The sequence below is a fragment of the Talpa occidentalis genome, unplaced genomic scaffold, assembly GCF_014898055.3.
Source record: "Talpa occidentalis isolate TD23 unplaced genomic scaffold, MPIMG_talOcc4v2.1 talOcc4.5, whole genome shotgun sequence".
In the NCBI taxonomy this organism is placed as follows: domain Eukaryota; kingdom Metazoa; phylum Chordata; class Mammalia; order Eulipotyphla; family Talpidae; genus Talpa; species Talpa occidentalis.
This window is the reverse complement of record NW_023604861.1, coordinates 139,111,560-139,135,228: the sequence shown is the minus strand read 5'-3', so window position 1 is coordinate 139,135,228 and position 23,669 is coordinate 139,111,560. Positions and strand designations below refer to the sequence as shown.

At 60.7% G+C, this 23,669-nt stretch overlaps 1 protein-coding gene across 4 annotated transcripts in view; it reads right to left on the bottom strand.

Moving 5' to 3' along the window:
• The window catches only part of EIPR1 (EARP complex and GARP complex interacting protein 1), a 52,800-nt gene extending 32,279 nt beyond the window's left edge, over positions 1 to 20,521 (bottom strand). The window contains exons 1-3 of one of the 4 annotated variants that reach the window (XM_037528579.2): positions 20,467 to 20,521; positions 15,602 to 15,685; positions 14,720 to 14,852 (exon numbers count right to left, since the gene is read on the bottom strand). Coding sequence is in view for 1 of the 4 variants with exons in the window: in XM_037528578.2 (XP_037384475.1) it covers positions 14,720 to 14,852; positions 15,602 to 15,685; positions 19,876 to 19,917 (259 nt within the window). In the remaining 3 variants the exon portion in view is untranslated. Of the gene's footprint in view, positions 1 to 14,719; positions 14,853 to 15,601; positions 15,686 to 19,256; positions 19,307 to 19,875; positions 19,969 to 20,466 lie in introns of those variants that run through there. The other 3 variants (XM_037528578.2, XM_037528580.2, XM_037528581.2) reach the window with 3 other exon arrangements.
• Positions 20,522 to 23,669: the final 3,148 nt, after the last annotated feature.

The following is a 23,669-nucleotide window of genomic DNA, read 5'->3' as shown; positions in this document are numbered from 1 at the left end:
GGTCCCTCTCACTTGGGGTCACTTGGGGGTCCCCTCATTTGGGGTCCCCCTCACTTGGGGTCCCCTCTCACTTGGGGTCCCCTCTCACGTGGGGTCCCTCTCGCTTGGGATCCCTCTCATTTGGGGTCACTTGGGGTCCCCTCATCTGGGGTCCCCCTCACTTGGGGTCCCCTCTCGCTTGGGGTCCCTCTTGCTTGGGGTTCCTCTCACTTGGGGTCCCTCTCGCTTGGGCAGACCGGGAAGACTTGCAGACATGCTGCTGCCACCGGAGCAGAAAGACGCTGTGAGGCGTCCGGGCCGCATCTGCGGCACGGTGTGTGTGGGAGGGGGGCTGGGGTTCCGCACTCGCTCTGGGCGGGGTCTACACTCTGACCAGGCTCCCGCTCGTGCCCGAGAGCGCCCCAGCTCTGTGCGGAGGAGGACATGCGGCAGACCCGAGGGGCCCTAATGGGGATTTCACCCCGCCAGGCCGAAGCCGCGGCCCCCAGCAGGGACACCCGGCGCGTCCACACGTCTGCGACCGGGACCTCGTGGAGCACCACGGGCAGGCGCCTTCCCTGTGCCGATGCCCTGGCTCCGAGCCTCGTCACCGGCGCCCTGACGCCTCCGAAGGGCCGACAGCTGCTGGCCAGGCGCACGTGACGGGGGTGCCCGGCTGCCAGAGACCGCGAGAGGACCGCTCTCAGGGCGCTTGGCCTCCCGGGGCGCGTCTTCAGAACCGGCCCACTGTGCGCTGCTCTAGCTCCTCCAGCCCCACAGCAACTGCAAACAGGCGCCCCCTCCTTTGACAATTCGGGGTGCTAGAGAACACCCAGTCCCCAAGCGCCGTGAAGAGCCGGGCTCTGGTTCTGAGGTGGAGCTGCGCTCACCGGGCAGGGCCGCAGGCAGCTCTGCAGGCGGCAGACGCCGCTGGGCGGGGGAGACGGCCGTGCCCCCCGGGCCCACGTGTGGCATCCCCCCGCCAGGGGTGGGGCTGGGGCCCAGGGCCGGAGGAGCCCTGTGAGGGGGCCGGCCACCCTGTGCAGGGCGGGCCTAGCAGACCCGGGTGCCAAGCCGGGCGCCGCAGGAAGGCTGCGCTCAGGGCCCGCTGCGGGGCCTGTTCCGGCAACACCCAGGGGTGAAGGATCCGAGTGCTGATGAGAATAACACAAGAGGAGGCCAAGGCGGAAGCGAAACGTTTGGCCAAAAATTTAAGATTAAATACAGCACTTCGAGGCCGAGAGCAGAAAAGAGCTGCCATAGGAGGAGGGAAAAACAAGAGCAGGTCTCCACGCAAAATGAGAGGCGCCTTCGCGACTGAGAAGAGACTGAGACAACAAAGCCTTCCAGCCCCGGCAGCCCCGGGCGAATGGGAACCCGCCCCTCGGGCTGCGCTCCGGCGCCTGCCCCCCTCACGGGGGCAGCCCCTCACAGATGCAGCCCCTCACGGCTGCACAGCCGGCTGCGCACCCGCCAGCACAGACCTGGCCCCCAGCTGGCGGCCCACGAGGCTCCAGGCCAGGCCTCCCCACGCGGCGGGAAAGAGCTGCCTGGAGGGAGTGACGGGGCCACCTCCGCTTCCTCCCGAGACCCCCGTGCCAGGTCCCCAAGCCTTCCGTGTCCCCAGACACCCCCGCGAAGGGACATCGGCAGACACCACACAGACCCCCCGGGAAGGGCCCTATTTGACAAAGCGAACGGCGGCCCCCGGTGACACGCTGAAATGTCAAGCCTTCATCATTCCTGCTTTAAGTGGTGTTTTCCCTCTTTCTTCTTAAAAGGGAAATTAAAAATTCACATAATAAACATTTACCAAATATTTGTAAAGCATAAATGCAAGAGTTTCCCTGTATCACGGTGACTGCTTTCTCAGAACTTTCCAGCAGCAACATGAGGGCCTGGGGCGCCAACCCTGCTGACGCCCCTTGCACGCGCAGCTGATTCCCTGCAGGGGCTTCGGACGGGACCAACACTGGACAGCAGGTTCTCCTGGTGGCGGGCAGGGCCGGCAGGGGCGAGGTGCCTGACTGCCCCTGAGCTTCAGCCCGTGGGCAGTGCGAGCACCGGGAGCGGGTGGGCGGCAGGCGGAGGAGGGCCTGTGGAGGGGTGTCCACGGGGAGGGATGCAGACACAGACGCCGGGCTGGGAGCTCACGGGGCGGGCGAGGGTGCACAGACGCCGGGCTGACAGCCAGAGCTGCGGGCTGGTCCTGCCCCGAGGGCACTGAGTGTCCCTGGGCCTGACGCCACCCAGAGCGGGGACCACCGCTCTCGCCGCACACTGGGGGTGAGGAAGCAGCAGGGCATATCTGGGCCCCCAAGGCGGGCGTCTGGGATCCGCCTCCCAGGTCAGCCTCACGCCAGAGACTACCACACTGCTTTGCGCCTGAGGCCAGGGGCCAGACGTGAGCGCTCTGGCACAGCGCCCGCACTCCCCTCGCCACGACTTACTGCGTCCTGGCGCCCAGAAGCAGTCAGGGTGGTACAGAGAGTGGGGGCAATGAATGCCAATAAAATGTTATTGGCAAGGGCCTCCCTGGTGGCACAGAGGGTAGAGCACAGTGCTGTGGAGCTCTCTGCAGCCTCTGCAGCACAGGTTCGATTCCCGCCTGTCTCGGGGAGTTTCCAACATGGCACAACAGACCTCCCGTGTCGCCCGCTGCTCCCCTCAGCAGTGTATTTTGGTCCTTCTGCCAGTTCTGCTCCCTGCTCTGTCTCTGGTGAATTCTCTCACCCCCCGGCACCTCTGGCCTGTACCCCAGTGCTTGTATAAATAAATAAATCTTAAAAAAAAAATTTTATTGATAAGACGGGGCCGGGGGGCGGGGGTTGTCTGCCAAACCATGAAAAGGTTTTGTTTAGTTCTATTTTTTTAAGGAGATGCAGACAAACCCCTCACTCTTTAGCCTGTCACTCACTCACCAACATTTGGTCGACGCCCACTGCACCCCAGGCCAGGACCTCCCAGCGCAGGGCAGAGCTGCGTTTCCATGGCAGTGACCCAGAGGGAGGCCCGGGGCCTGCAGGAGGGTGGTCCCCCACACGGGATGCCCTCGCTCCCTCCCCCACACCACAAACCCCCCCCTCTGAATCCAGGAGGGGAGCCCGTCCCCCTCCGGGGGAGCCCAGATGCCCAGACAGAAGGCAGGACACCTGGATGTCCAGAGCCAGGCAGCGGTGCCGAGCCCGGAGGCATCACCGCTGCACAGCGTGCACTCCTGCGCCACTGGACACAGCTGCGTCTCCCTGACCTCGGCCGCGGCCCTCCCGCACGAGCCACTGCCCAAGGGCGCTGCCCGAGCACCAGGGTCCCCTGGGGGCTGCGTGCAGGGTGTCTCCTGACCGCACCAGGCACAGAGGCCCATCCGGCGGCCATCATAGAGCTCTTGTGGGAATATCCATGCTCACACCTCCATGCTCACACTTGCAGTCACACTCACACACGCACTCAGGGGCACGGCTCTCTGGCCAGCGTGCTGGAGTCGGCTCAGCACGTGTGTCGTGACCGCAGGACCTCGGGAGGTAGGAGCTCAGCCTGCACACTCACGCTCACACACAGTGGACAGGTGAGATGCTGTGGCCTGCCCGGGGTCCCTCCCCGAGCCCCTCAGTTCACAGCTACGTACCCCAGGAGGGAGCCCGGCCGGGACCGACTGAAGTCTGAGCCGCGGGCGCTGGTGCGTCCCGGGGGAGAGGTGGCTCAGGTCAGCAACGCCCGTGTCTCAGCCCGACCCGTGAGGCTCCATGTTTACAGAGTGTCCGGCGCGTGCTGGGGCGGCCTCCCACGGCGGATGTGACCCCTGCTCGCCCTTGACGGCGGAGGCCAGCATGAGGGTCTGACCCGGGAAGTTCTGCCTGAGATTCTCCTGCCATCCAGCCTCCCTCCAGCCCTTCTCCTCGATGTGCCTTCTCCTCGATGTGACACCTGCGTTCTCCTCTTCTGCACGTGTGGGGTTCCAGCGTGGGAGACGGTCTGGGCCGCGTCTTTCCTCGGACCCTGCAACGCCTGAGTCTGCTCCCCAGGAGAGGCCAGTGGGCTCCAAACTCAGCAGAGGGTCCTGGTGCGGCCAGATGCCCATGCGGAAACCACACCAGCCTCTCCTCTGGGGGCTGACTGGGTGTGGAAGCACAAGCTGCCCATAAACACTTTCCAGAAAAACCTCTGGGCCAGAGGCCACATTTGAGGTGGGACCAGATGTGCAGACCCAGAGCAGGAGTCCAGGAGGCCCCCAAACAGTCGTCGGAGGCTTCACCTGCACTTTCAAGTCCGCCGGCCTCAGCGTCCAACCTGCTGACAAGATGGGCAGCGAGTGAGCCTCTCTGCCGGGTCAGGCCACATGCCAGGGCCTCCCGAAATGCGGTAAAGCAGGGCGCTAAGCCAGCTCCTGAGAGGACCCCCAAGACTGTCCTGGGCCCGGCACCTCCTAGACTGAGCAGGGGCCAGCGCGGTGGGTGGGGTCAGCTCCTCTGAGGGAGGCCATGAAACCCGCCTCGATGGAGGCACCCCCTGGGCTAGAGCTGGTCCCGGCCAGGGGTGTGGAGGAGGCCGGAGACCAGCCTCTTCCAGCTCCCTCTCAGCAGACGAGGCAGGGCCCTCAGACCTGCGGAGGGCCGGCCACAGGGCAGTCGGTCGGGGAGCACTGAGGCCAGCAGCAACTTGAGGGAAGGTGCCTCTCCTGCCGGCAGGCGGCCGTCACTGAGGGGCTGGGCCAGGCTCACGAGGCGGCGAGACAGCTCAAGCAAGCACGTCACCCCAGCTTGAGAACAGAGCGGGCGCAGGGACAGTTTTCTGGCGTCTGGGGTTGGCTCGCGACCCCAAGTCTCAGCTCCATTCAGAGGCTGGCCTGACTATCGCCCAGCGTGGCACGAGGTGGGAGGAAGGTAAAGCCACGCACGGCGAGAAGTGACCAGACGCTGGCCGCACCGTGTCAGGCTGGAGGTCACGCTGCTTGGCGGCTGCGCACGATCGGGGGTGCCATGTGCTTCAGCCACCCCAGCGGCTCTGAGCTTTTGGGGACTCGGGTTTGCCCGCTGAAATATCTTGGGTCTTGGATGTGACAGATGCTTCCTTGGGAATGCGAGGGAATAAGAACATATTTAGAAAGTCCAGTCTGAACCCCTCCCTCGGAAACCAAGGTCAGGAGGCCAGCAGTGGGGGCACAGCTGAGGGCTCACCAGGCACGCAGGGCGCCCCAGGGCAGAGGCCCCAGCAGCAGGCAGAGCCCGCGGGGCTTCCTAACGGGACCCCCGAGCCCACACTGGCGCAGCAGCCTCCAGAGGGGAAGTGAACTCAAAACACCCCACACGGATATCCCCCCATGGCCGGGGTTCTAGACGGGCCAGCCCGCCGCGAGAGGCGCTGGTTTCCCTGAAGCCGACCGCGGCGAGTCTGACAAGGGTGCCCCAGGGACGGAGTCTGAGCGGGGGGCCTCTGCTGGCTCTCAAGACTCCTGGGGCGCACAAGGCACAGGCGCCTCGGATCAAAGAGAAAGCTGGCTTCAAAAGGAGAGAAAAGGTTACAATTAAAATGTGGGAATTTTTCTCCGGGTGATTTCTAGAAGGTGCTAAAACACGTAGGTGGAAAGCTGCAGCCCGCAGGTTCGGAGACATTGAAAGGCCCATCCTGTGAAGGGGAGACCTGCAGTGTGGTCAGGCCAGCTCAGCCCCCGCATACACGTGTGTGTGTGTGTGTGCGCACTTGTGTGTGAGTCGTGTCTGCATGCACGTATACAGGCATGTGTTCGTGGGCACACACATGCATACACGTGTGTGCACAGACGTGTGCGTATGTGCTTGTGCCCGTACGCTTGTGTGGGGGGGCGTGAACGTGCACAAACACACGAGCATTACACACAGGGCTGCGAGTGCACGCACACGTGTACGCAGCGGCGGTGGCAGCTCTGCCCACGGTGCCGGCCGGCCTCAGGGTACAGACCCCCGCCATGGCGTCTTCCTTTCCATCCTTCCTCTCCCTCGCTCCCTCCCTCCAAGTTCTCACTCTCGTGTTTTAAATGCACAAACAAAGGGGGCCTTAGGAGCCCTGCGCTGCCTCTCTCAACTGAATAAAAGCCGGTCGGGACCACGATCTCCCCTGCCTGCAACACGCGGGGATCCCCAGGGCGGCTGCGACGCCCCAGGACTCACAGGCCGTGAGCTGAGGTTTTCAGTCTCGCGAGGGCCGCCGCCCGGTGACTGCAACCCAGGGAGAGCGAGGACAGGCGCGGCCACGGTGCGGTGCTGACCAACTGTGTCGGCACAGACCCGACGGCCATGCACACAGAGGACACTTGAGGGAGTCCGTCGAGGTGGCGAGGGCAGAGGGGTTGGGCAGAGGGAGACGTCTGAGCTTTTCTCAGAGGGACGTGATGTCCTGTGCACACACACCGCGACGCCAGAGCAAACACCGAGGAGGCCTGACAAAGAAAGACACTCAACACTGCGGTGCGGACGCCTCATGCATGCGTCCGCGGGAGGGCAAGGAGAAAGACCAATGAGGAACACAGAGGAAACACATGACAAAAGGCACACCAAAGCCAGCCCAGGCTGCTGACTGTAGAGGGCCCACAGCCAGAGGCCACGGTGGACACACACACACCCAACTACACCGTCTCCCCAAAGCTCACCTCCGCGTGGGAGCACCCTGGCTGACAGCAGCGGGGTGCCCAGGGCAGGTCACCCCAGGCACCTGCTCCCAGTGGGGTGAGGACTGTTTTTACTGCTCTCCTAGCAACACCCCTGCAGTTTGGCAGGTGGTAAGCCGTGGCGGGCACTGGGAGCCACCCAGGAGAGAAGCGGGGGACCCACCAATGGGGGCTGTGATGTGGGCAGCTTCAGGAACGCACCCCTGTGGGCGGGTGAGGCGGTGCACCCGCGGTGCTGGCCCTCAGACTGCAGCAGAAGTGGGTCAGGTTTGCAGGACCCTGCCAGCGGACGCATCCCCTGGGCACAGGAGGACCCAGATGCCCCCGACAGGCGAGGGTACCCACTGAAAAGGGTGCCAAGGGCAGCCGCCCGCTCTGTCAGAGGGGCGAGGGGCCTTTGGCTGTCAGGGTCTGCCTGGGCTCACCCAGAAGGGAGGCCAGAAACAGGCTCGGGGCTCCCTCGAGACACCACCAGAGACGGGCCTGCAAGGTTTTCTTCCCTGCAAGCTGAAGAACACAAGTGGCTTCCAAAGAATGAGGTAGAGGATATACACAGACCTTCCCCTGTTACAGCTCTGAAAGAAACAGCAGTCATGTCAGCCAGCGCTCAAATGCCTTAAAGAGCCTTAACAATGTAAAATTTAAACATACATGTAACACATAAAGATATTTCAGGTGTAGTTGTGCTTGGGAATAACATCTCTCCTAGGCATGCCAATTTCCGTCAATTATTTCTATCTATTAGAGTTTGGGCACTGCTAACTGCAGTGACCCTTTTCCCAAAAAATTAGATTTTTTTTCAAATTAACAAATGAGTCTAGTTTCCGTCACTAGGGGAGTCACCTCTGGGGAAGCGACAGATTTCCCTCAGACACGGCAGCAGCGGGGTGCGGGGAGGCCGGGCCTTCACACCCAGGGGGCCGGGCAGCGCCACCGTGTGGGCACTGGCACCACCGGACGCACCCGCTGCGGGAGCCAGGGTCTCGGCCAGTGGAAACCTCGATCTCGTGTGCTTTATCTCCAGCAGACCAGGGGGAAAACAGATTTTATTCCCCTTGGCCTTGAGTTACACACTCTCAAATTAAGCTGATTTTCAAAAAATAATATAGGATTTTTCAAAACACCCTAATGACTAATTCTGCATATCGCAGTGACTCTCCCCTATCCTTCAGCTGAGAAACCTGGGCTCTGCCATGTACAGACATTTTTAGAGATAACTGATAGAGGATCTGGAAATCTCTATAGATCTCATCCCGATGCCATTCCATTTCAGATCAAAGTATCTTATAAATGAGATTATAAAGCTAAATTCTTTATTGATTCCCCTTTTGAAATCAAATGGGAAGGTTGTGCAGAGACCCTAAGTCCTAAGCTCCCAGTCACTAGCTTCCCGTGGCGCGACCCAGCCCTCGCAGGAGAGCCCAGGGGTGTGGGTCACGAGTGCACAAGCTCAGCCGCTGCCCACATGCCTGGGGCCGGGAGCTGTCCTTTTATTTAAGGAAAAAAGAGACATTAATTCTCGAGAACGTGTGGGCTCCTGGGGGCTCACAGCAAACAGACAGGGGAGGGCACACCCGGGTGACCCAGGAGGGGCACACGCGGGAGACACAGGAGGGGCACACGCGGGAGACCCAGGAGGGCACACCTGGGCGACCCAGGAGGGGCACACTTGGGAGACACAGGAGGGCACACTCGGAAGACACAGGAGGGCACACTCGGAAGACACAGGAGGGCACACTCGGGAGACACAGGAGGGCACACACACGCACGCCAGTGTAGGAGGAAGGCAGATGGGGCGCAGAGCAGGGGCTGGGGCTGACCCCGAGGCGAGACGGACAGGACAGGCAGAGATCTGGATCTGGAGGAGGAGCGACGGCCGAGGAGACCGACAGGAACAGCAGCCTGGGCAGCAGAAAGCAGCTGGCGGGGGTGGCGGGGGGGATGGAGACAGAAGCCAGGCCAGAGGGGGCGAGGGTGGAGGAGGGCAGAGAACACGGTACCTGCACTGACACACTAGGTCGCCAGCCTCCCTCAGACCCGCCCCGCTTCAGAGGCCCCCCACAGCGCCAGAGCCCGGCTGAGCTTGAGCACAGGGAAGTAAGGCTGGCTTCGGGGGGTCTTGGCTGCTTGGCCACAGAGCTGGTGACACCGGGCAGGACAGGTCCCGCCACCAGCAGGCCAGGCAGAGGGCATCACAGGGGCAGGAGCAGGCGCTGGGGCCCGCCACAGGGAGCTGAGCGAGCCTGAGAGGCAGAGCAGAGCATCTGGGTCTGAGCATCAGGGGACCAGCAGGAGGGAGTGACCGTGACAGCTGAGGAGAGGCTGAAGGTCAGTGGAGAGAGAGGAGAGAAAGGGCTCCTGAGGGCGTGGGGCTGGGGCAGAGGCCAAGAAGGAGTCCTGGGCAGTCTCCAACCTTCAGCCCCATCAGCAGGGACACAGAGCCCTCCCCGCGACAGTCCCCCGGGCCACAGCCCCCGGGGAGTGGTGTCATGCCCTGAGCCGCTGGGACCAGGAGGCTTCTGCGAGCGGGTCTGTCCTCTGGTCCGGAGCACGCTTCGGCCACAGGCTGCTCTGTCAGCGCTCACGCTTCTAATTTCCCAGGACCCCGCGCCGGCACCATCTACAGCCTTCCTGACATTTCACCTTCCTCTGCTGAAAAATTCATTGCAGCCGGCGTGCGGCCGCTCTCTGCGAGCTGGAGGCCGGAGATTGATTCTGCTGCCGGTAACCAGCTGCCACTCGCCACCCTCGCTGGGGTCAGGACGAGCGGAGCAAGTCACCAATTACACAGACGTCGGAAAGCCTTCATCCATCAGCCCTCCTGCCACATCTCTTCACCATTACTCTCCAGCTTGGGCTCACAGTTATTAGGTTTTAATTTTAAAGACCCTCTTCTGGTCTTCCTGAAATTTCACCTGCATGTTGAGAAGCTTCTCTCATTTTCACAGCACTTGCAGCTTTTTTTAAAAGACTATTTTTGCCTAGTTTTAAGTCTGGTGAGTCACAGGGTCGCAGGGTGCCATGAAAGGCACTGACCGGCAGGGGTGAAGTACCTGCAATCTGTGAGCACAGCCGGAGGCTCCAGTGTCCTACCCCCCGGCTCAGCCCCAGGTCAGTGGGGGATCCCTCCTCCTTCCATCCTCGGACCCCCAGAGCTGGCCGATGTGAACCTGCCCTGGTTCTGGGGCTAGAGCTCACTCAACTAACCCTTAGAGCCCCGGCTCCCCAGGCCCAGCTCCCACTGAAGGGAACCAGCCCTCATCAGGCCTGGAATGCACACCCCAAGAGGCCCTGCTCTTTCTGGGAACCCAGCACACAAGAGCCCTGCCCTGCTGTCCAGCTGCAGCCCCACTGCCCAGTCCTGGGCTAGGCAGCTCAATGCCCCACCCCTAGCCCCCACCAAGGTGAATTTCCACCCCGGAGCCCCCAGCACCTCCCCCAAGGCAGCAAGCTCAGAGGGAGCCAGGATGTTCCTGGTGGATTGCTCAAGACACGCCTCACCAGGCCACGGTTCACCCAGGCCACGCCTCACCCAGGCCACGCCTCACCCAGGTGACGCCCCCCCTCCACAGCATGCCTCCAGGCAGGGCCACACCCCACCCAAGCCACTCCAGGAAGCCATGCCTTCCAGGCCAACTAGGTCTAAACGGTCTCAGCAAAACAGATCACCAGCCTTCAAGGTCTCATCCAACGTCAAAAACACAAAAGCAGACCACGTGCCAGCCGCCCCCTGCTGCCTCAGGGGTGAGCAGCACAGAGAAACCACTGGCACAGATCAGCAAGAAACATTCACCCTGAAAACCCAACCAGCTGCAAGCCCCAGCACCCCTCCCCCGTGAACAAAGGAAGGTGGAATCCAGCAAGAAGTGGTGACTCCTATTGTTTAACCAGCAGGCTGCAGGGTCTGTCAGGGCCCCAGCACCGAGGAGGTGCTTCAGGAATCACAGGGAGGCCCGGCTTCCCGCCAGGCCTGGCCCCACGGGACCCTGCAGCTAACTGCTCCTGCATCCCCCCCAAAAGAACGGCTGGGCACAGGGCAGATCACGAGCCGTGGAAGAACACGGCAAACAACACATCTGGGGCTGCAGGCAGAGTCTGGCTCGGGGCTTTTTACAGTCTTGCTGGAAAAATTAATTCAAATTGGGCTTTGTCTAAGCACCCCCTCGTGGGCTGAAACCTGGAGTAAAGGCCGTAAAGAAGGAGAGCTGATAAATGGCAGGGCGTAAAGCTGCACGGGGGTGTCCAGTGGGCGCTCTGGGGACCAAGTTTTATTTAACATCTTCATTAGTGATCTAGAAGGAGCAGTAAACAGCACATTAATTAAATTTCCAGATGATGCTACATTTGGAGGTGCTACAGAAAGTCAAAGAGGACAGAGAAATGCTACAGATGGGCTCCGAAGAGGTTACAGGAGTGTAAGAAACAGCACAGGCTTCAGTCTCCAAACAGAGAACTAAGCGTGACACCCCACGGCCCAGGACGCCCTCACCGCCCTCTGCCCACTGCCGGCCGCGTGCCAGCCCCGCCTCCCGAGTGCCCGGGCCCAAGCCCGCAGATCCAGAGGGCCGGCGGTGCCCAGGTGACCGCGACAGTCACAGTCTCCCTGCCTGCTCTCAGGCCTCGGAAGGCAAAGGACTCTGGGAGCGGGCCACCCAAACCAGCAACCCAGATCAGGAAGGCTGCCGTGCAGCTAGACGCCCGACACCCGTCGCAGTTCACACGCAGGCCGGTAAGGCGGGTCCCGCGCGGGGTGTCTGCAGAGACAGCCACCGCACTCTGAGCCTACGCAAGACGCGCCAGGGGCTCGGACTGGAGGCTGCGCCCGCGCAACACACTCAGGGCTCCGAGGCGTGTCCAGACACGGACGGCGCTCGAGGCCCCTGACTCGCTGGCTGTGCGACCAACGTCACAGCGTCAGGACAAGCATCTCTCAGCAGAGGCGACAAGCTCATCTCACCCTTCAGGAAAGGTTGAGAAGAAGGAAACTCTACAGCAAGGTCTAGCTACAGAACCCCACCCCAGAAAAACAGCCCTGAAGCCCGTGGGACAGGCACCTGCAGCCGAGCACACGCACACAGTACACGCAGCCGCCTGGGCAGTGACCGGGACACAAGCCTGCTTCAGCCATGGAAGACCGAGCCGGGCGGCCAGCTGCCCCACACACAATGCTCAGCACACGACGGTGCCGTGGGGCCCACCCTGGAGGACAGACAGAGAAACTGTGGCACGCACACGCACACCCATGCACACACACACGTGCACGCACACACAAAGGAACATCATTCTGCCATAAGCAAGGAGCGAGTCAGCCACCTGCGGTGGGTGGCCCCCGAGGGCCATTCTGCTCCTGAAGGAATCGGACAGAGACAGATGCCACCGGCGCTCAGCCGGCCCTGAGCAACAGCGCACGGACACCGCGACCGGCAGCGAGCAGAGGCTGAGTGACAAGGGGCCGCCTCACCCCGCTGTCAGATGGCCGTGAGCGCTGCCGGGACGTGGCGACAGCTGAGTGCTCGGGGTGACAGCCACTGAGGGGTCTCGGGGCTCTCCTTTCGAGAAAACACTCGCAGCTATGTGAGTGCCGCTGGTGGCTGAGCTCTGGGCGGCCGGGGCGCACTGTCCGCACCTCGCACCGTGACGCCATCCCCCGCGTCCCAGGACGCTGCGGGCGGGGAGCGGGGCTGCTCAACAACAGACGGGCGACTGGCGGGAGCACGGCCCCTGCGGCCCGGCGGCCCCAGACATGGGTGTCAGTCACCCACCGGCACATCTCACACGTCAACGGGGTGCAATTGGGGAATGCCCTTGAGCATGACCTGCCCCACACCAACCCTGCCCCCCATGGGAGCTCCATCCAGGCTGCAGGCGCCCGCACCCCACCCGGCCGCAGAGCCCAAGCCGGGGCATCCGCCGGGCAGCGGGGGGCACAGCCGCACAGGGAGAGAACGCGTTTGTCTCGCAGGCGACATTTGTCACTGATGCGTCACGTTAACTGGAACAGGCAGCAGGGAAACCGGCAGTTTACGGCAAATCAGTCACAGTCTCCACACCCTCGAGGAGACGCCTCTGCACAGAAGGGCCGGGGGAGCCCCACGGCACAGCCCGCAGGCGCCCCCACCCTCCACGGGGACCCAGTTCCTGCAGGCCCCAGCTGAGGGGCCCTACTGGACTCAAGCGGCACACCCAGCGCACACCCAGCACGCACTCAGGGCACACACTCACAGCACACCCAGCGCACACACACTCAGGACACCCAGCACACACTCAGAGCACACCCAGAGCACACATGCAGACCACACACCCAGAGCACACCGAAAGCTGCCCCCACCAGACATGTCACCTGAGAGTCACTTAGCCCCAATGTGTTGGTTTCTTCACCCGTGAAACAGGGACCCCAGTAAAGATGGACAGTGGCCCCAACAGAGATGGACAGTGACTCCGAGGAAGCAGTCAGCGCGCGGCTCCCGTCCCCGCAGCCATCACCTGGCAGATTAGAAGGTGGCAGCTGTGGGTGCTGTCAGGGCTGGGCCCTGCATCGTCGTCTGCCTTGGGGGGTGGGGGGGCACCCCCGGGGGTGTGTGGTCTGATCTGAAGAAGAGCTTAAGCATTTCAGCTGCCTGACCTCCCACCAGCTCACTGGGACTCCCCGGGACAGTAGAGGGGACCATCCGGCGGCCGTGGTTTCCCGGCCAGCAGTTGCCACTCGGGCTGTGCAGGGGGTTCAGCAGGGTCTTAGTCACAAAGACACCCCAAGGGAGGTTTCTTATGGGCATGAGTCCAGCTCTCTGCACTGGCCGACAGGCCGGGTGGAACCCTCTCAGGGCGAGGCGCCGCAGTGGGACAGCCACTAACTTGCCTGTTACAATAAAGGGCACTTTAAAACAAGTGTCAAAACCAAGAATTCTCTTTGCTCTCCATCGTCCTTCACCCTCCGCCCAGTAGGGTACGAGGGCACATCAGGACTTATGCGGGGGTGCAACGAGCAGCTTAAAATAAAAGGACCCCCGCTGGCAGCCGCCCTCCTCAAAGTGCAGGGCCACTCACAGGGTGTGAGACCCAGCCCAGAGGCCTCTTGATGAAAAGGTGTGACCACACCTCAATATGGCCACCAGCAGAGACGAGTCCACCGTAGGGACGAGGAGGCGTGTGGGGTCAAGGAGGCGTGTGGGGTCACAGCAGCTGGGGGGACAGTCCTCACAGTGCATCACGCACCCCATTAAGAAAGCATGGGGCTGGGCCTCCCCGGTGGCGCAGCGGTTGAGCGCTGGGTTGCGAAGCTGCCCGTGGCCTCTGCAGCGCCGGTTCGATCCCCGGCTGCTCCCCGGCCACCGGAGGAGGGTCCCACATGGCGCGCAGACCTCTCCTGCCGCCCGCTGCTCCCCTCAGCAGTGTCCTTCGGTCCTTCTGCCTGCTCTGCTCCCCGCTCTGGCTCTGGTGAATTCTCTCACCCTCCCGCGCTTCTGACTGTACCCAGTGCTTGTATAAACAAAACAAACAAACAAACAAATAAATAAATAAAACATGCCTCTATTAAAAAAAAAAAAAAAAAAGAAGAAGAAAGCATGGGGCTATGGGAGACTAATCTGCACAGCCCCAACCTACAGGGGCGCAGACAGAGCAGGCCCTGCAGCCCCCAAGCAGGCGACGGCGCAGCAGGCCCACGAGTGCACAGCTCAGGAGCTCTGGAGAATGGACGAAGGAGGAAAGCAACTTAGTGGCCGCTTAGCCTAAGACACACAACCTCCTCGCAGCGTACATGGCACGAGCGGGGCCTCTCCTGGCCAGGAAGTGGCAACCCGAGAAGGGGCGGCCAGTTGGGATAACAGAGCTGGCAGGGACGCAGGTGAGGAGCCCCCAGGCCCGGCGGCCTTGGGGCCAGGAAGCCTCGTTCTGGTGCAGAGCATATGCTGCTGATGGGCACCTGCAGGGGGGCCTCGAAGCCTCGCCACTGCCACCACCAGGGAGCAGAGGTTTCACGCCTCACTCCTGGCACTGAGAGCTGGGCCAGCCACCCCTACTGCTCAGGAGCCCAGCCGGGCACCAGCCAGAGAGCACGGCCCAGAGGCTCCCCCAGGCCCAGGCCCCATGGACCAGACTTACTCTTGCTGTAGCAGGTAGCCAGCACACCCTTATCCGCCGGACTGGCACTGATGTGCCAGATCTCGCCCACTTGATGGAGGAGGACATTTTTATTTATGATGTTGTTTTCGTCATCGAAGTCTATGATGTGGATCTACAGACAAAACGAGAGAGCAGGTCAGGGCTCAACCCCCGCCCTCATTGGACGCAGAGATGACAGCAGCAGTCGGCGTGCCTCGCTGCCCTCCCAGCACACAGCAGACACCTCGGCTCCAAGACCATGTCACTGCTCTGCTCAAGGGCAAAGCCCGATGGGATCTGAAAGGGCAGACCATGGAGCAGGCTGGCCAAAAAGCAGGCCAGCCGCTGCAGCCCTGGACCACAAAGGTTCTGCCGCGGGCCGGCACATCCAGGGCCTGACACTTGCAGACCCACATATGCCCATGGGGAGGGCCGAGCCAGAGGTGACGACAAGCTTTGCACTCCTGGTGGTTTTAGTCTGTGGCATGAACTTTCTCCTCAAGTGCTGCTTGAAAAAGCAAGAGCACGGCCTTCCTGGTGGCACAGGCGGTTGAGTGCAGGGCTGTGAAGCTGTCCGCAGCCTCTGCAGCGTGGGTTCGATCCCCACCGGCTGCAGAGATACCCACATGGCGCAGCAGACCTCTCCTGTCTCGCCCACTGCTCTCCTCAGCAGTGTATTTCATCAGTCTGCCTGTTCTGCTCCCCGCTCTGTCTCTGGTGAATCCTCTCACCCTCCCACGCATCTGGCCTGCACCCCAGTTCTTATACAAATAAATAAATCTTTAAAAAAAAAGAAAAGAAAAGAAATAGCAAGAGCAAAGTGGCCACAAAACTCAGAACAGGCTTAGCAATGAACATGTATACACTTGTCAAAACAGTTACCTGATTATCGTACTTGAGAGACTGCGTCCCCACCAAGAACCGGATGGCGTCTGTCTCTGCAGTCTGCGGCGTGAGGGCACGCGCCTGCGGGGAAAACACACACACGTTCAGAGCCAGCGGGGAGGCACGGGGGTGTGCGGGGCATGTCTGCAGACAGCGCAGGATAGGCCGGGAAGGGGTGTGGACACGACGCTGCCTCAAACTGAACCCCCAAACACCACGAACTGCACAAACGCGCAGCAGGAAGCAATTGGCACACGAGCCACCCTAAGTCATGCTTTAATATAAGCCACCGCCCCCCGCAGAGATAGGCTGGCTTCCTCCTCAGCAGCAGGACGGGCTGCTGGCCACACAGAGCAGGACGCCCAACCCACGTCTCCAGAAAGGCAACCAGGAGGCCAGATGCTCCAAACTTGTCCAAGGCCTCAGCTGCCGTGATGAAGACAGACTGGGTGTGTGCAAGGAGAGGGCGCAGGCAGGGGCGTCTGCCTCCTCTTCACCACAGCGCCTGTGGCTGACGCCAGGAGAGCGCCCCAGAGATTCCCAGGGCTGAGACCGGGCAGCTCCCAGGAAAGGGAACAGCGGAGCACAGAGGCCGCACCAGAATCAGATCCCGGCATGGACCAGAGCCCAGGCCCTCCCCAGTGGATGCTCAGGTCTGGTGCCAGGCCGAGCCGCCAGCGCTGAGCGATGGCCAGGCCTCTGCAGGGAGAAAACGTGCCTCGGGGCTCGATCTTCACCTGCGCTGCCTGACATGCACCCAACAACGGGCAGAGCAGGTGATCAGGACCAAATAGCAGCAGCGCAAGGCCTTCTGGGTGTCCCTTGCCAAAAGGCTTGCAGGCACAATCCACACAGCACCCTCAGAAAGATGCCCAGGCGCACACCGGCCTCCAGCCTGGCACAGAGCAGCGGCCGAGCCGGAGGCTCCTGGGGACCTGCTAATCCTAAGCACACACATTTCCAGCCACTAACCCTTTCTGTGTGTTTTATGTCAGGCCTTCCTCATGATGTAACGGAGACAGGAAGGCAGGGAGACTGGTCATTCCCCCTGAGAGGACGACACGAGCCCGGAGAGAGGCGCCACACGCCCTGGCCCAGGGGCTGCAGTCCCAGGACCTACAAGTAGAAACTGAGAAGCTGAAATCCCAGGGAAGCCAGAACCGCCCTGAGCCAGCGCACGAGCCCTGTGACCACAGGCCGCAGACGGTGGTGACTGCTCCCTCAAGACAGCCCCACAGGCCACCTGGGACCACAGGGCCGAGCGGGGAGATGCGGGCGCAGGGGCCTGTGGTTCGGGCAGCAGAAACGGGACAAGGTGAGTGTGGCCTGCAGTCCTGCTCCCAGGACAGCCCTGGCCAAGAGCACTGGCCTGGAAATCACGTCCCCTCCCTTCACCCACTTGTCACCTCCCCCAAGTCCAGGCCGGCCCTCAACAGGGACCGGTCACCTGCCCTCCCCACCCTACGTGGCTGTGCACACGTGTCCTCTTCCCCCGCAGGCCAGCCCAGCCTGTCAGCGGCCCAGCTGACAGGGCACCGGGCCCTGCCTGGGGGGAGGGTCAGCCTGCCCTCTGCACTCCCCTCTTCTCTGCTTTCCCTCCCTGGGGAGAACCACTCACCTGACCGACTCCGCTAGCCAAATCTCCCCCATCGCTGCTGAAGAGACAGGGGAGCAGCACTAGCACCTCTGCCTCCAGTGCCGCTGCTCCCACCACCAGGCCTCCAGCACCCCCATCTGGGACCTCCTCCCCTCTGCTCTAGGGCCCCCGCCTCCAGCACCCCTTCCACCTTTCCTGCCCCCCACCCCCGAAAGGGCAGCCCCTACGCTGCTAACCGAGCTCTTCTCTGTGCACAATTCCTCGGCCAGCCCCTTTCCCGCAGCGGTCAGCTCCTGCCCATACAGCTCTGATGCATGGGGTCCAGGGTGGGGGGTCTTTGCCTAATCTCCCAACCAGTCCCCCATTCCTTGCACAGTCCCCACCCCACCCCACTGCCTCCCTCCTCCGTCCTTGCTAAATCATATTGAGCGACCTCTTAGCTATGGGTCTGGAGCTGAGTCTCTCTACAACCCATTCCGCCAATCAGATCCGGACCTGGGGTGCCAAACTCAGCCCGGGCTTCACAAACTCTCAGAGTGCAGACAAAAGAAAGAGGATGCAAAAGGAAAGAAACTGTCTTCAGTGAAACTTGGGAACACCTATAATTCCAAAGCACAGCTCAAGAAGGAAGCCTTAGAGTGGGCAGACACGAGGGGTGCTTGCCGCTGGGAGAAGGGACCCCGGACACAGAGGAGCAAGGGCCCAGAGGGAGGGCACGCCTGCAGGGCGGCACCAGAGTGCAGGGCTGGTGGCAGGGTCCCCACACACACAGTGGGAAGAGAGCAGGGGAGGAGGGGAGACCACTGGTCTCCCCTGGGGAAGCACCTGCAGGCAGGGCAGACATAGGAAGTGCACTGTGGGCAGCCCAAGGTGCCAGCCTCCTGGGCTGGGATCAAAGATGTTTCCAGAATTGACTCCCAAACCAAACCCTGCATGGCGAGAATTCCTGTTGGCCTGGCATGGGTCTGGTTCAGACCCCAGACAGAGCTGGACAGAATGGCTTATAGAAGAAAGACAGAGACAGAGGGAGCCAGAACAGGAGGATTGCAAAGGCGCTGTAAGGAGGGGCAGGAGGCAGGGCACCAGACAAACTGATGGAAGATGTCACCCAGAGGAGCAGAAATTGCAGTCGTAACACCCACGTGTATTTCTGAAACTCAGTGGAGCAGTCATAGCTCCCAAAAAGAGAGAAAAGAATAGGGAGTAAGCAAAGCATCTACTCGAAGGCAGGCAAGACCACCCGAGGGGCCACAGCCGAGCTGACACACTCGCGGATGGCAGGGAAGGAAGCTGCATTCTCAGGGCCACAAAACAGACACCCCCAAAACACAGCAGGGGATGGTGTGGAAGTGAGAAAAAGCTCTTAGGTAAGTTTCAGGCCATGCAGAAATCAAAGTCAAACCTGCAAGATATCCAGAAAACTGTAAAATCAAGAAGTTCACCAGAAAATTCACGGGCCTAAAAGTTTGCATGCTTAAATAAAGAATGAACACAAATCAAGCACATGGCTGACGTTTATAAAAAGAGCCACTTACAAGAGTCCTCTCTTCCCAGGCGGGGCTTCTCCACTCCGCACATGCCAGGGCGGGGCGGCGGGAAGGGGTTTGGTGGCTTTCTCCCACAGTAGCACATCGACCAGACAAACGAAGAACATTCCCAGGGAAACCCACGTCACCAAAACCAAGCTCAAGGTAAAGTCAGCAGCCAGGGGCTGAGCACCTGTAACATCACACTCAGGCCTGGAACTCAGGCCATTCTAGGCATAGAAACGAGGCTCCCACGGCTGAACACGCAGCCAGCCTGGGCAGGGCGGCAAAGTTCAAGCCGAAAAGGACACAGAAAATTGCACAGTGAGCAGCAGGGGACGCATTCCCAGCAACCAGCAGAATCTGCCAGGCTCCTTCCAAGCTGGAGGCATCCCACATGGGGAAAGTCGGGGGGGCAGTAAGCGAAAAGGGCCAAAGGGAAAAGTCAGAGGACCGTAGGCTCAAGCCCATGGGCACTGAAAGCTAGAAAAACAGGACCTCCGTCTTGTCAAACCACCTGCACTCCTACCTGGTCAAACTCGTGCCCTCCAGGGGCAGGCCAGGGGCCAGGTCGCGCTGAGCTGGCAGCCAGCAGGCGGGCGGGGCCGGCGACCTGGGGACAGAACTCCTCCCGGGCTGCTGACCCAGGGCTGGGGGCTTCCCGGGGCCCCGGGGGAGCCGGCGCGTCCCGGCTTGGCTGAACGACACGTACGCTAAGGCCGCGCCGGTCAAGGGCGCAGCTCAGGCATCTGCTTGGAAGAGCCAAGCCCATCCCCACGTGGGCCCCGCGCCCCGCACAGCAGCTCCCCGGCTGGGCAAGGCCGGGGCCGCCGGCCGCTCGTCCTGGGGAGGCCGGCGCTCGGGGCAGGGCGCCGCCAGAGGCCCTCGGGGGGAGCCGGGCGCGGGCACCCACACGTCCCGCGCGCCGCCCCGAAACGCTTCGCGCAAAGTAAGCTCCTGCCCACGCCAGGGCCCCGCGGCGGACGCCGGCGCCGGAGGGGCGCGAGGGGCGCCGCGCGGCAGGCGGGGCCGACCCCGCGCTCCGGCCTGGGGCCTGGGTCGCGCCGCCGGCAGCCCCGCCGCCTCGGCTCCTCGGAGCACAGGGACCGGGGCACCGCGGACGCCGCGGGGGCCCCCTGGGGACCCACCTGGAACTCCAGGCCGTAGATGACCGGCGCGTCGTCCTCCATGCTGCGGCCCGCTCCCCCGCGGGCCGGGGCGCCGGCTCCCCGCCGCTCAGCGCCTCCCGCCGGGGGCGCCGAGCTGAGTCTTTTTGGACCCCGGCCGGCTCCCCTAGCGCCCACTTCCTGTGTTTTCATGGCGCGTCATCAATACGCTCCGAGCCGGCGGCCAGTGGCGGCGGCGCCGGACCTGTGCGCGTGCGCGATCAGCCCCATCCGGCTCCTCGCCCGGCGGTCGGCGGGGGGGGAGCGGAGGCGGGAGGGGCGAGCGGACGCGGGAGGGGCCTCCGGGGGCCGCGCCCGCGCCTTCTCCCCGGGCTGTGCCGCGGCCCTCGCCGTGGTTGACACCCAGGCTTGCCCCGGGCCCCGGGCCTGCGGGCTCCTGCACTGTCCGCAGCAGCCGCTCTCGCGGCGCCGTCCAGGCCGGCGAGCCCGCGGTGACCGCCCTGCGCGGGAGGCCGGGCGCCGGGGCGAGGTGGGGGCCTGTCCGGGCGCCGGGCCGAGAGCCCGTGCTGGGCCCGGCCGCGGGGGCGCCGCACCCGGCGTTGTCTGACTCACGTTTGCTGCTGGACTCGCATTGGCGTGCGCGGCGGGCCGCGGGGAGCTGCTGCGGGGCCCCGGGCGTGAGGAGGCGCCTCTGTCGGAAGTGCTCCGGGGCTCCGGGCCTGACGCCAGGGCCCTTGGCAGACAGCGGCGATTCTGCACAGAATCGCGAAATGCTGTAGCCAAACCCCGTCCGCGAACCTGAGTTCCACTGGCTTCCAGGACCACACACCGCGACCCCGTCTCTGTGATTTTTTCTCCCTTTCCTTAATTGAGCTTTTTTGGTGACAAATGGCTGGGTCTGAAGCAGGTACTGAAAAAGATCCTCAACATAACTACTCATCAGGTGAATGCAAATCAAACCCACCATGAGTTTTCAGCTCACACACGTCTGGGTGGCTATTACCAAGTCACCATGTAAGAAGTGTTGGCAGCGTATGACCTCAAAATGTTCAGATAGGCTTTTTCCAAAATGTCCAGAGGTAGTTTTTCTAAGGCACATCACGTATGGCATGTAGAGCAAGGTCAATCAAGGTTCCGTGAACCTCAGGAGAAACTGTTACCATAACCTTAAAGAATGCAAATTGCTTAGATTTAGGGATGACTCCAGAAATTATCTTTTTACCTGAGAAGTTTATCACAAGACAATCTTAGAAGCAAGGTTTTGTCATTCTCCCCCCTCCTATCTCCTTGGGAAACCCAGGCTCCTACCCCACTCCTTAGCTCACGATACAAATTGCTGCTTTAGCCCATTTACTTTAGAATTTACAATTTTATAAACTTTCCACATATATATATAATAAATTCACTGTTTTTCACCTAATCTTCCAGTGTTAATTTGCTTGCTCATCCACCTTAATATAAAAACCCAGAGGGTAAGGAAATGCTGTCCTCCCCCCATGTGGCAGAGTGCAGGATAGAGGGACCCCCGGCACTGGTGGTAGGGGTGTGAGCTGGTACCGCCACTATGGAAAATAGTGTGGAGATGCCTCCAAAAATTAAAGGTAAAAAGATTTATTACATTATCCAGCTTTGGATTATGGAAATAAAGGAAATAAAGTCACTATCTCAAAGAGATAGCTGTGCTCCCATGTTCATTACAGCATTGTCACAGTAGCTAAGACAGAAGTAACCTGTGTCCAACAGCAGGTGAGTGGACAAGATATGCCATATATACACATAAATACATTTGTGTACAGTTTATGTGAGTAGAATGGTGGGTACCAGAGGTTGAGGGGTAGACGAAGGGAAGATACTGTTAAAAAAAAAAACTTTCGGGGCCTCCCCGGTGGCGCAGCGGGTGAGCGCTGGGTTGCGAAGCTGCCCGCGGCCTCTGCAGCGCCGGTTCTATCCCCGGCTGCTCCCCAGCTGCTCCCCGGCCACCGGAGGAGGGTCCCACATGGCGCGCAGACCTCTCCTGCCGCCCGCTGCTCCCCTCAGCAGTGTATTTCGGTCCTTCTGCCTGCTCTGCTCCCTGCTCTGGCTCTGGTGAATTCTCTCACCCTCCCGCGCTTCTGACTGTACCCAGTGCTTGTATAAACAAACAAAACAAATAAATAAACTAACTAAATAAATAAAAATACATGCCTCTTTAAAAAAAATAAATAAATAAACTTTCAATTATAAAAATATAACTTCAACATGGTGACTACAGTTAATAAGACATCCCATACATGAAATTTATTTATTGTTTTTTAAGATTTATTTATTTATACAAGCACTGGGTACAGTCAGAAGTGCGGGAGGGCGAGAGAATTCACCAGAGCCAGAGCAGGGAACAGAACAGGCAGACTAACAAAGTACACTGCTGAGGGGAGCAGTGGCCGTGGCAGGAGAGGTCTGCGCGCCATGTGGGACCCTCGCGGGTGGCCAGCGATGGAACCGGCACTGCAGAGGCCGCAGGCAGCTTCGCAGCCCAGCACTCAACCGCTGCACCACCAGGGGAGGCCCTACATGAAATTTTTTGAGAGTAGATCTCAAGTTGTCTCAAAACAAAAACACAAAATGGTGACTGAGGTGAAGGTTTTTACTAAGTTGGACTGTGATAATCATTTCACTAAGTGTATGTATATCAAAAATAAATTTTAAATCATTCCAACAAAAAAAGGGCCAGGTGTGTTTTTGCTCAGTGAGTCCTAGCACTGTTTGAGGTACACAACCAAGACTCCAGGGAAAGTTGTTAGATAAGCAAGGCCTGGCTGATTGACAGCAATCAAGGAGAAGGAGGAACAGAGTGAGCAGGCCTTTAAAGGCTCTGTTGCCCAAGATTAAGTCATGGAGTAAGAAAGAGGGTGGTCCCTGGGAAAAGGGGAGGTTCCAGGCTCCCTGCTCCTCCCAAGGGAGGATGGGACTGAGCAGGGAAGAGAAGCTGGAGAGGAAACTGGAGAAGGAAGGAAGCAGGATGGAGAGCATGAAGGAGACCAGGAGGAGGCACGAGGAGCAGAGAGATGGGGGATGGCCAACTTCAGGTGCTAGATTTACAAACTTTATCGTTTGTTTTGTCTGTATTGCACATTAATTGTATTAAACTTCCTTTCCATTAAAGGTCTTATATGTTTTATTTTGATGTGGCAAATGGCAGAACCTATTTAGAGCCGGCAGGTTTGGGGGTGACCCTCCCTGCCCTGTAACAGAGCTAAGTTTCTGAACTGAAACTTCCCAACTAGCTCTGACACTGTTACCACTAACATCTTTGTAAGGTCAAGGCTGGAGCCAGGTTGGGGCAGAAAATGGGAACTTGAAACTGCTGCCACCTGCATCCCTGAGACCAGCTAGAGCCAGACCGAGAAGCAGCAATGAAAGAACCACCTGTTCCGAGAGAAAAACCACTTCTTTGAAAAGCAACTTTGACTCCGCATTCTCCACCTCTCGCCAAGGCCAGACCCTGCCTGATAAAAGCTGACCCTCACCCTCGACAGGGGTCGGTGATGCTCGCCCTGGAGCGCAGTAAAGTTTCCTGCCTGTCAGAGACTGGGCCTGGCCTCCTTCTTGCTACTGTGCCAATCCTCCAATCCAATCCTTTCCATCTTTGTTGTTGATACTATGCCAGTCCCAGCAGGTGCAAAACAATTATTTCCAAGGACCCCCCCCCCCCGCACCCCCGCCGTCTCCCTCCCATGGCACGCAGTCAGAATCACCTGCCCGCCGGCTCTGGACCCCGCCCCTGAGCCCCGGCCCCGCCCCCTGAGCCCCGGCCCCGCCCCCTGAGCCCCGGGCCC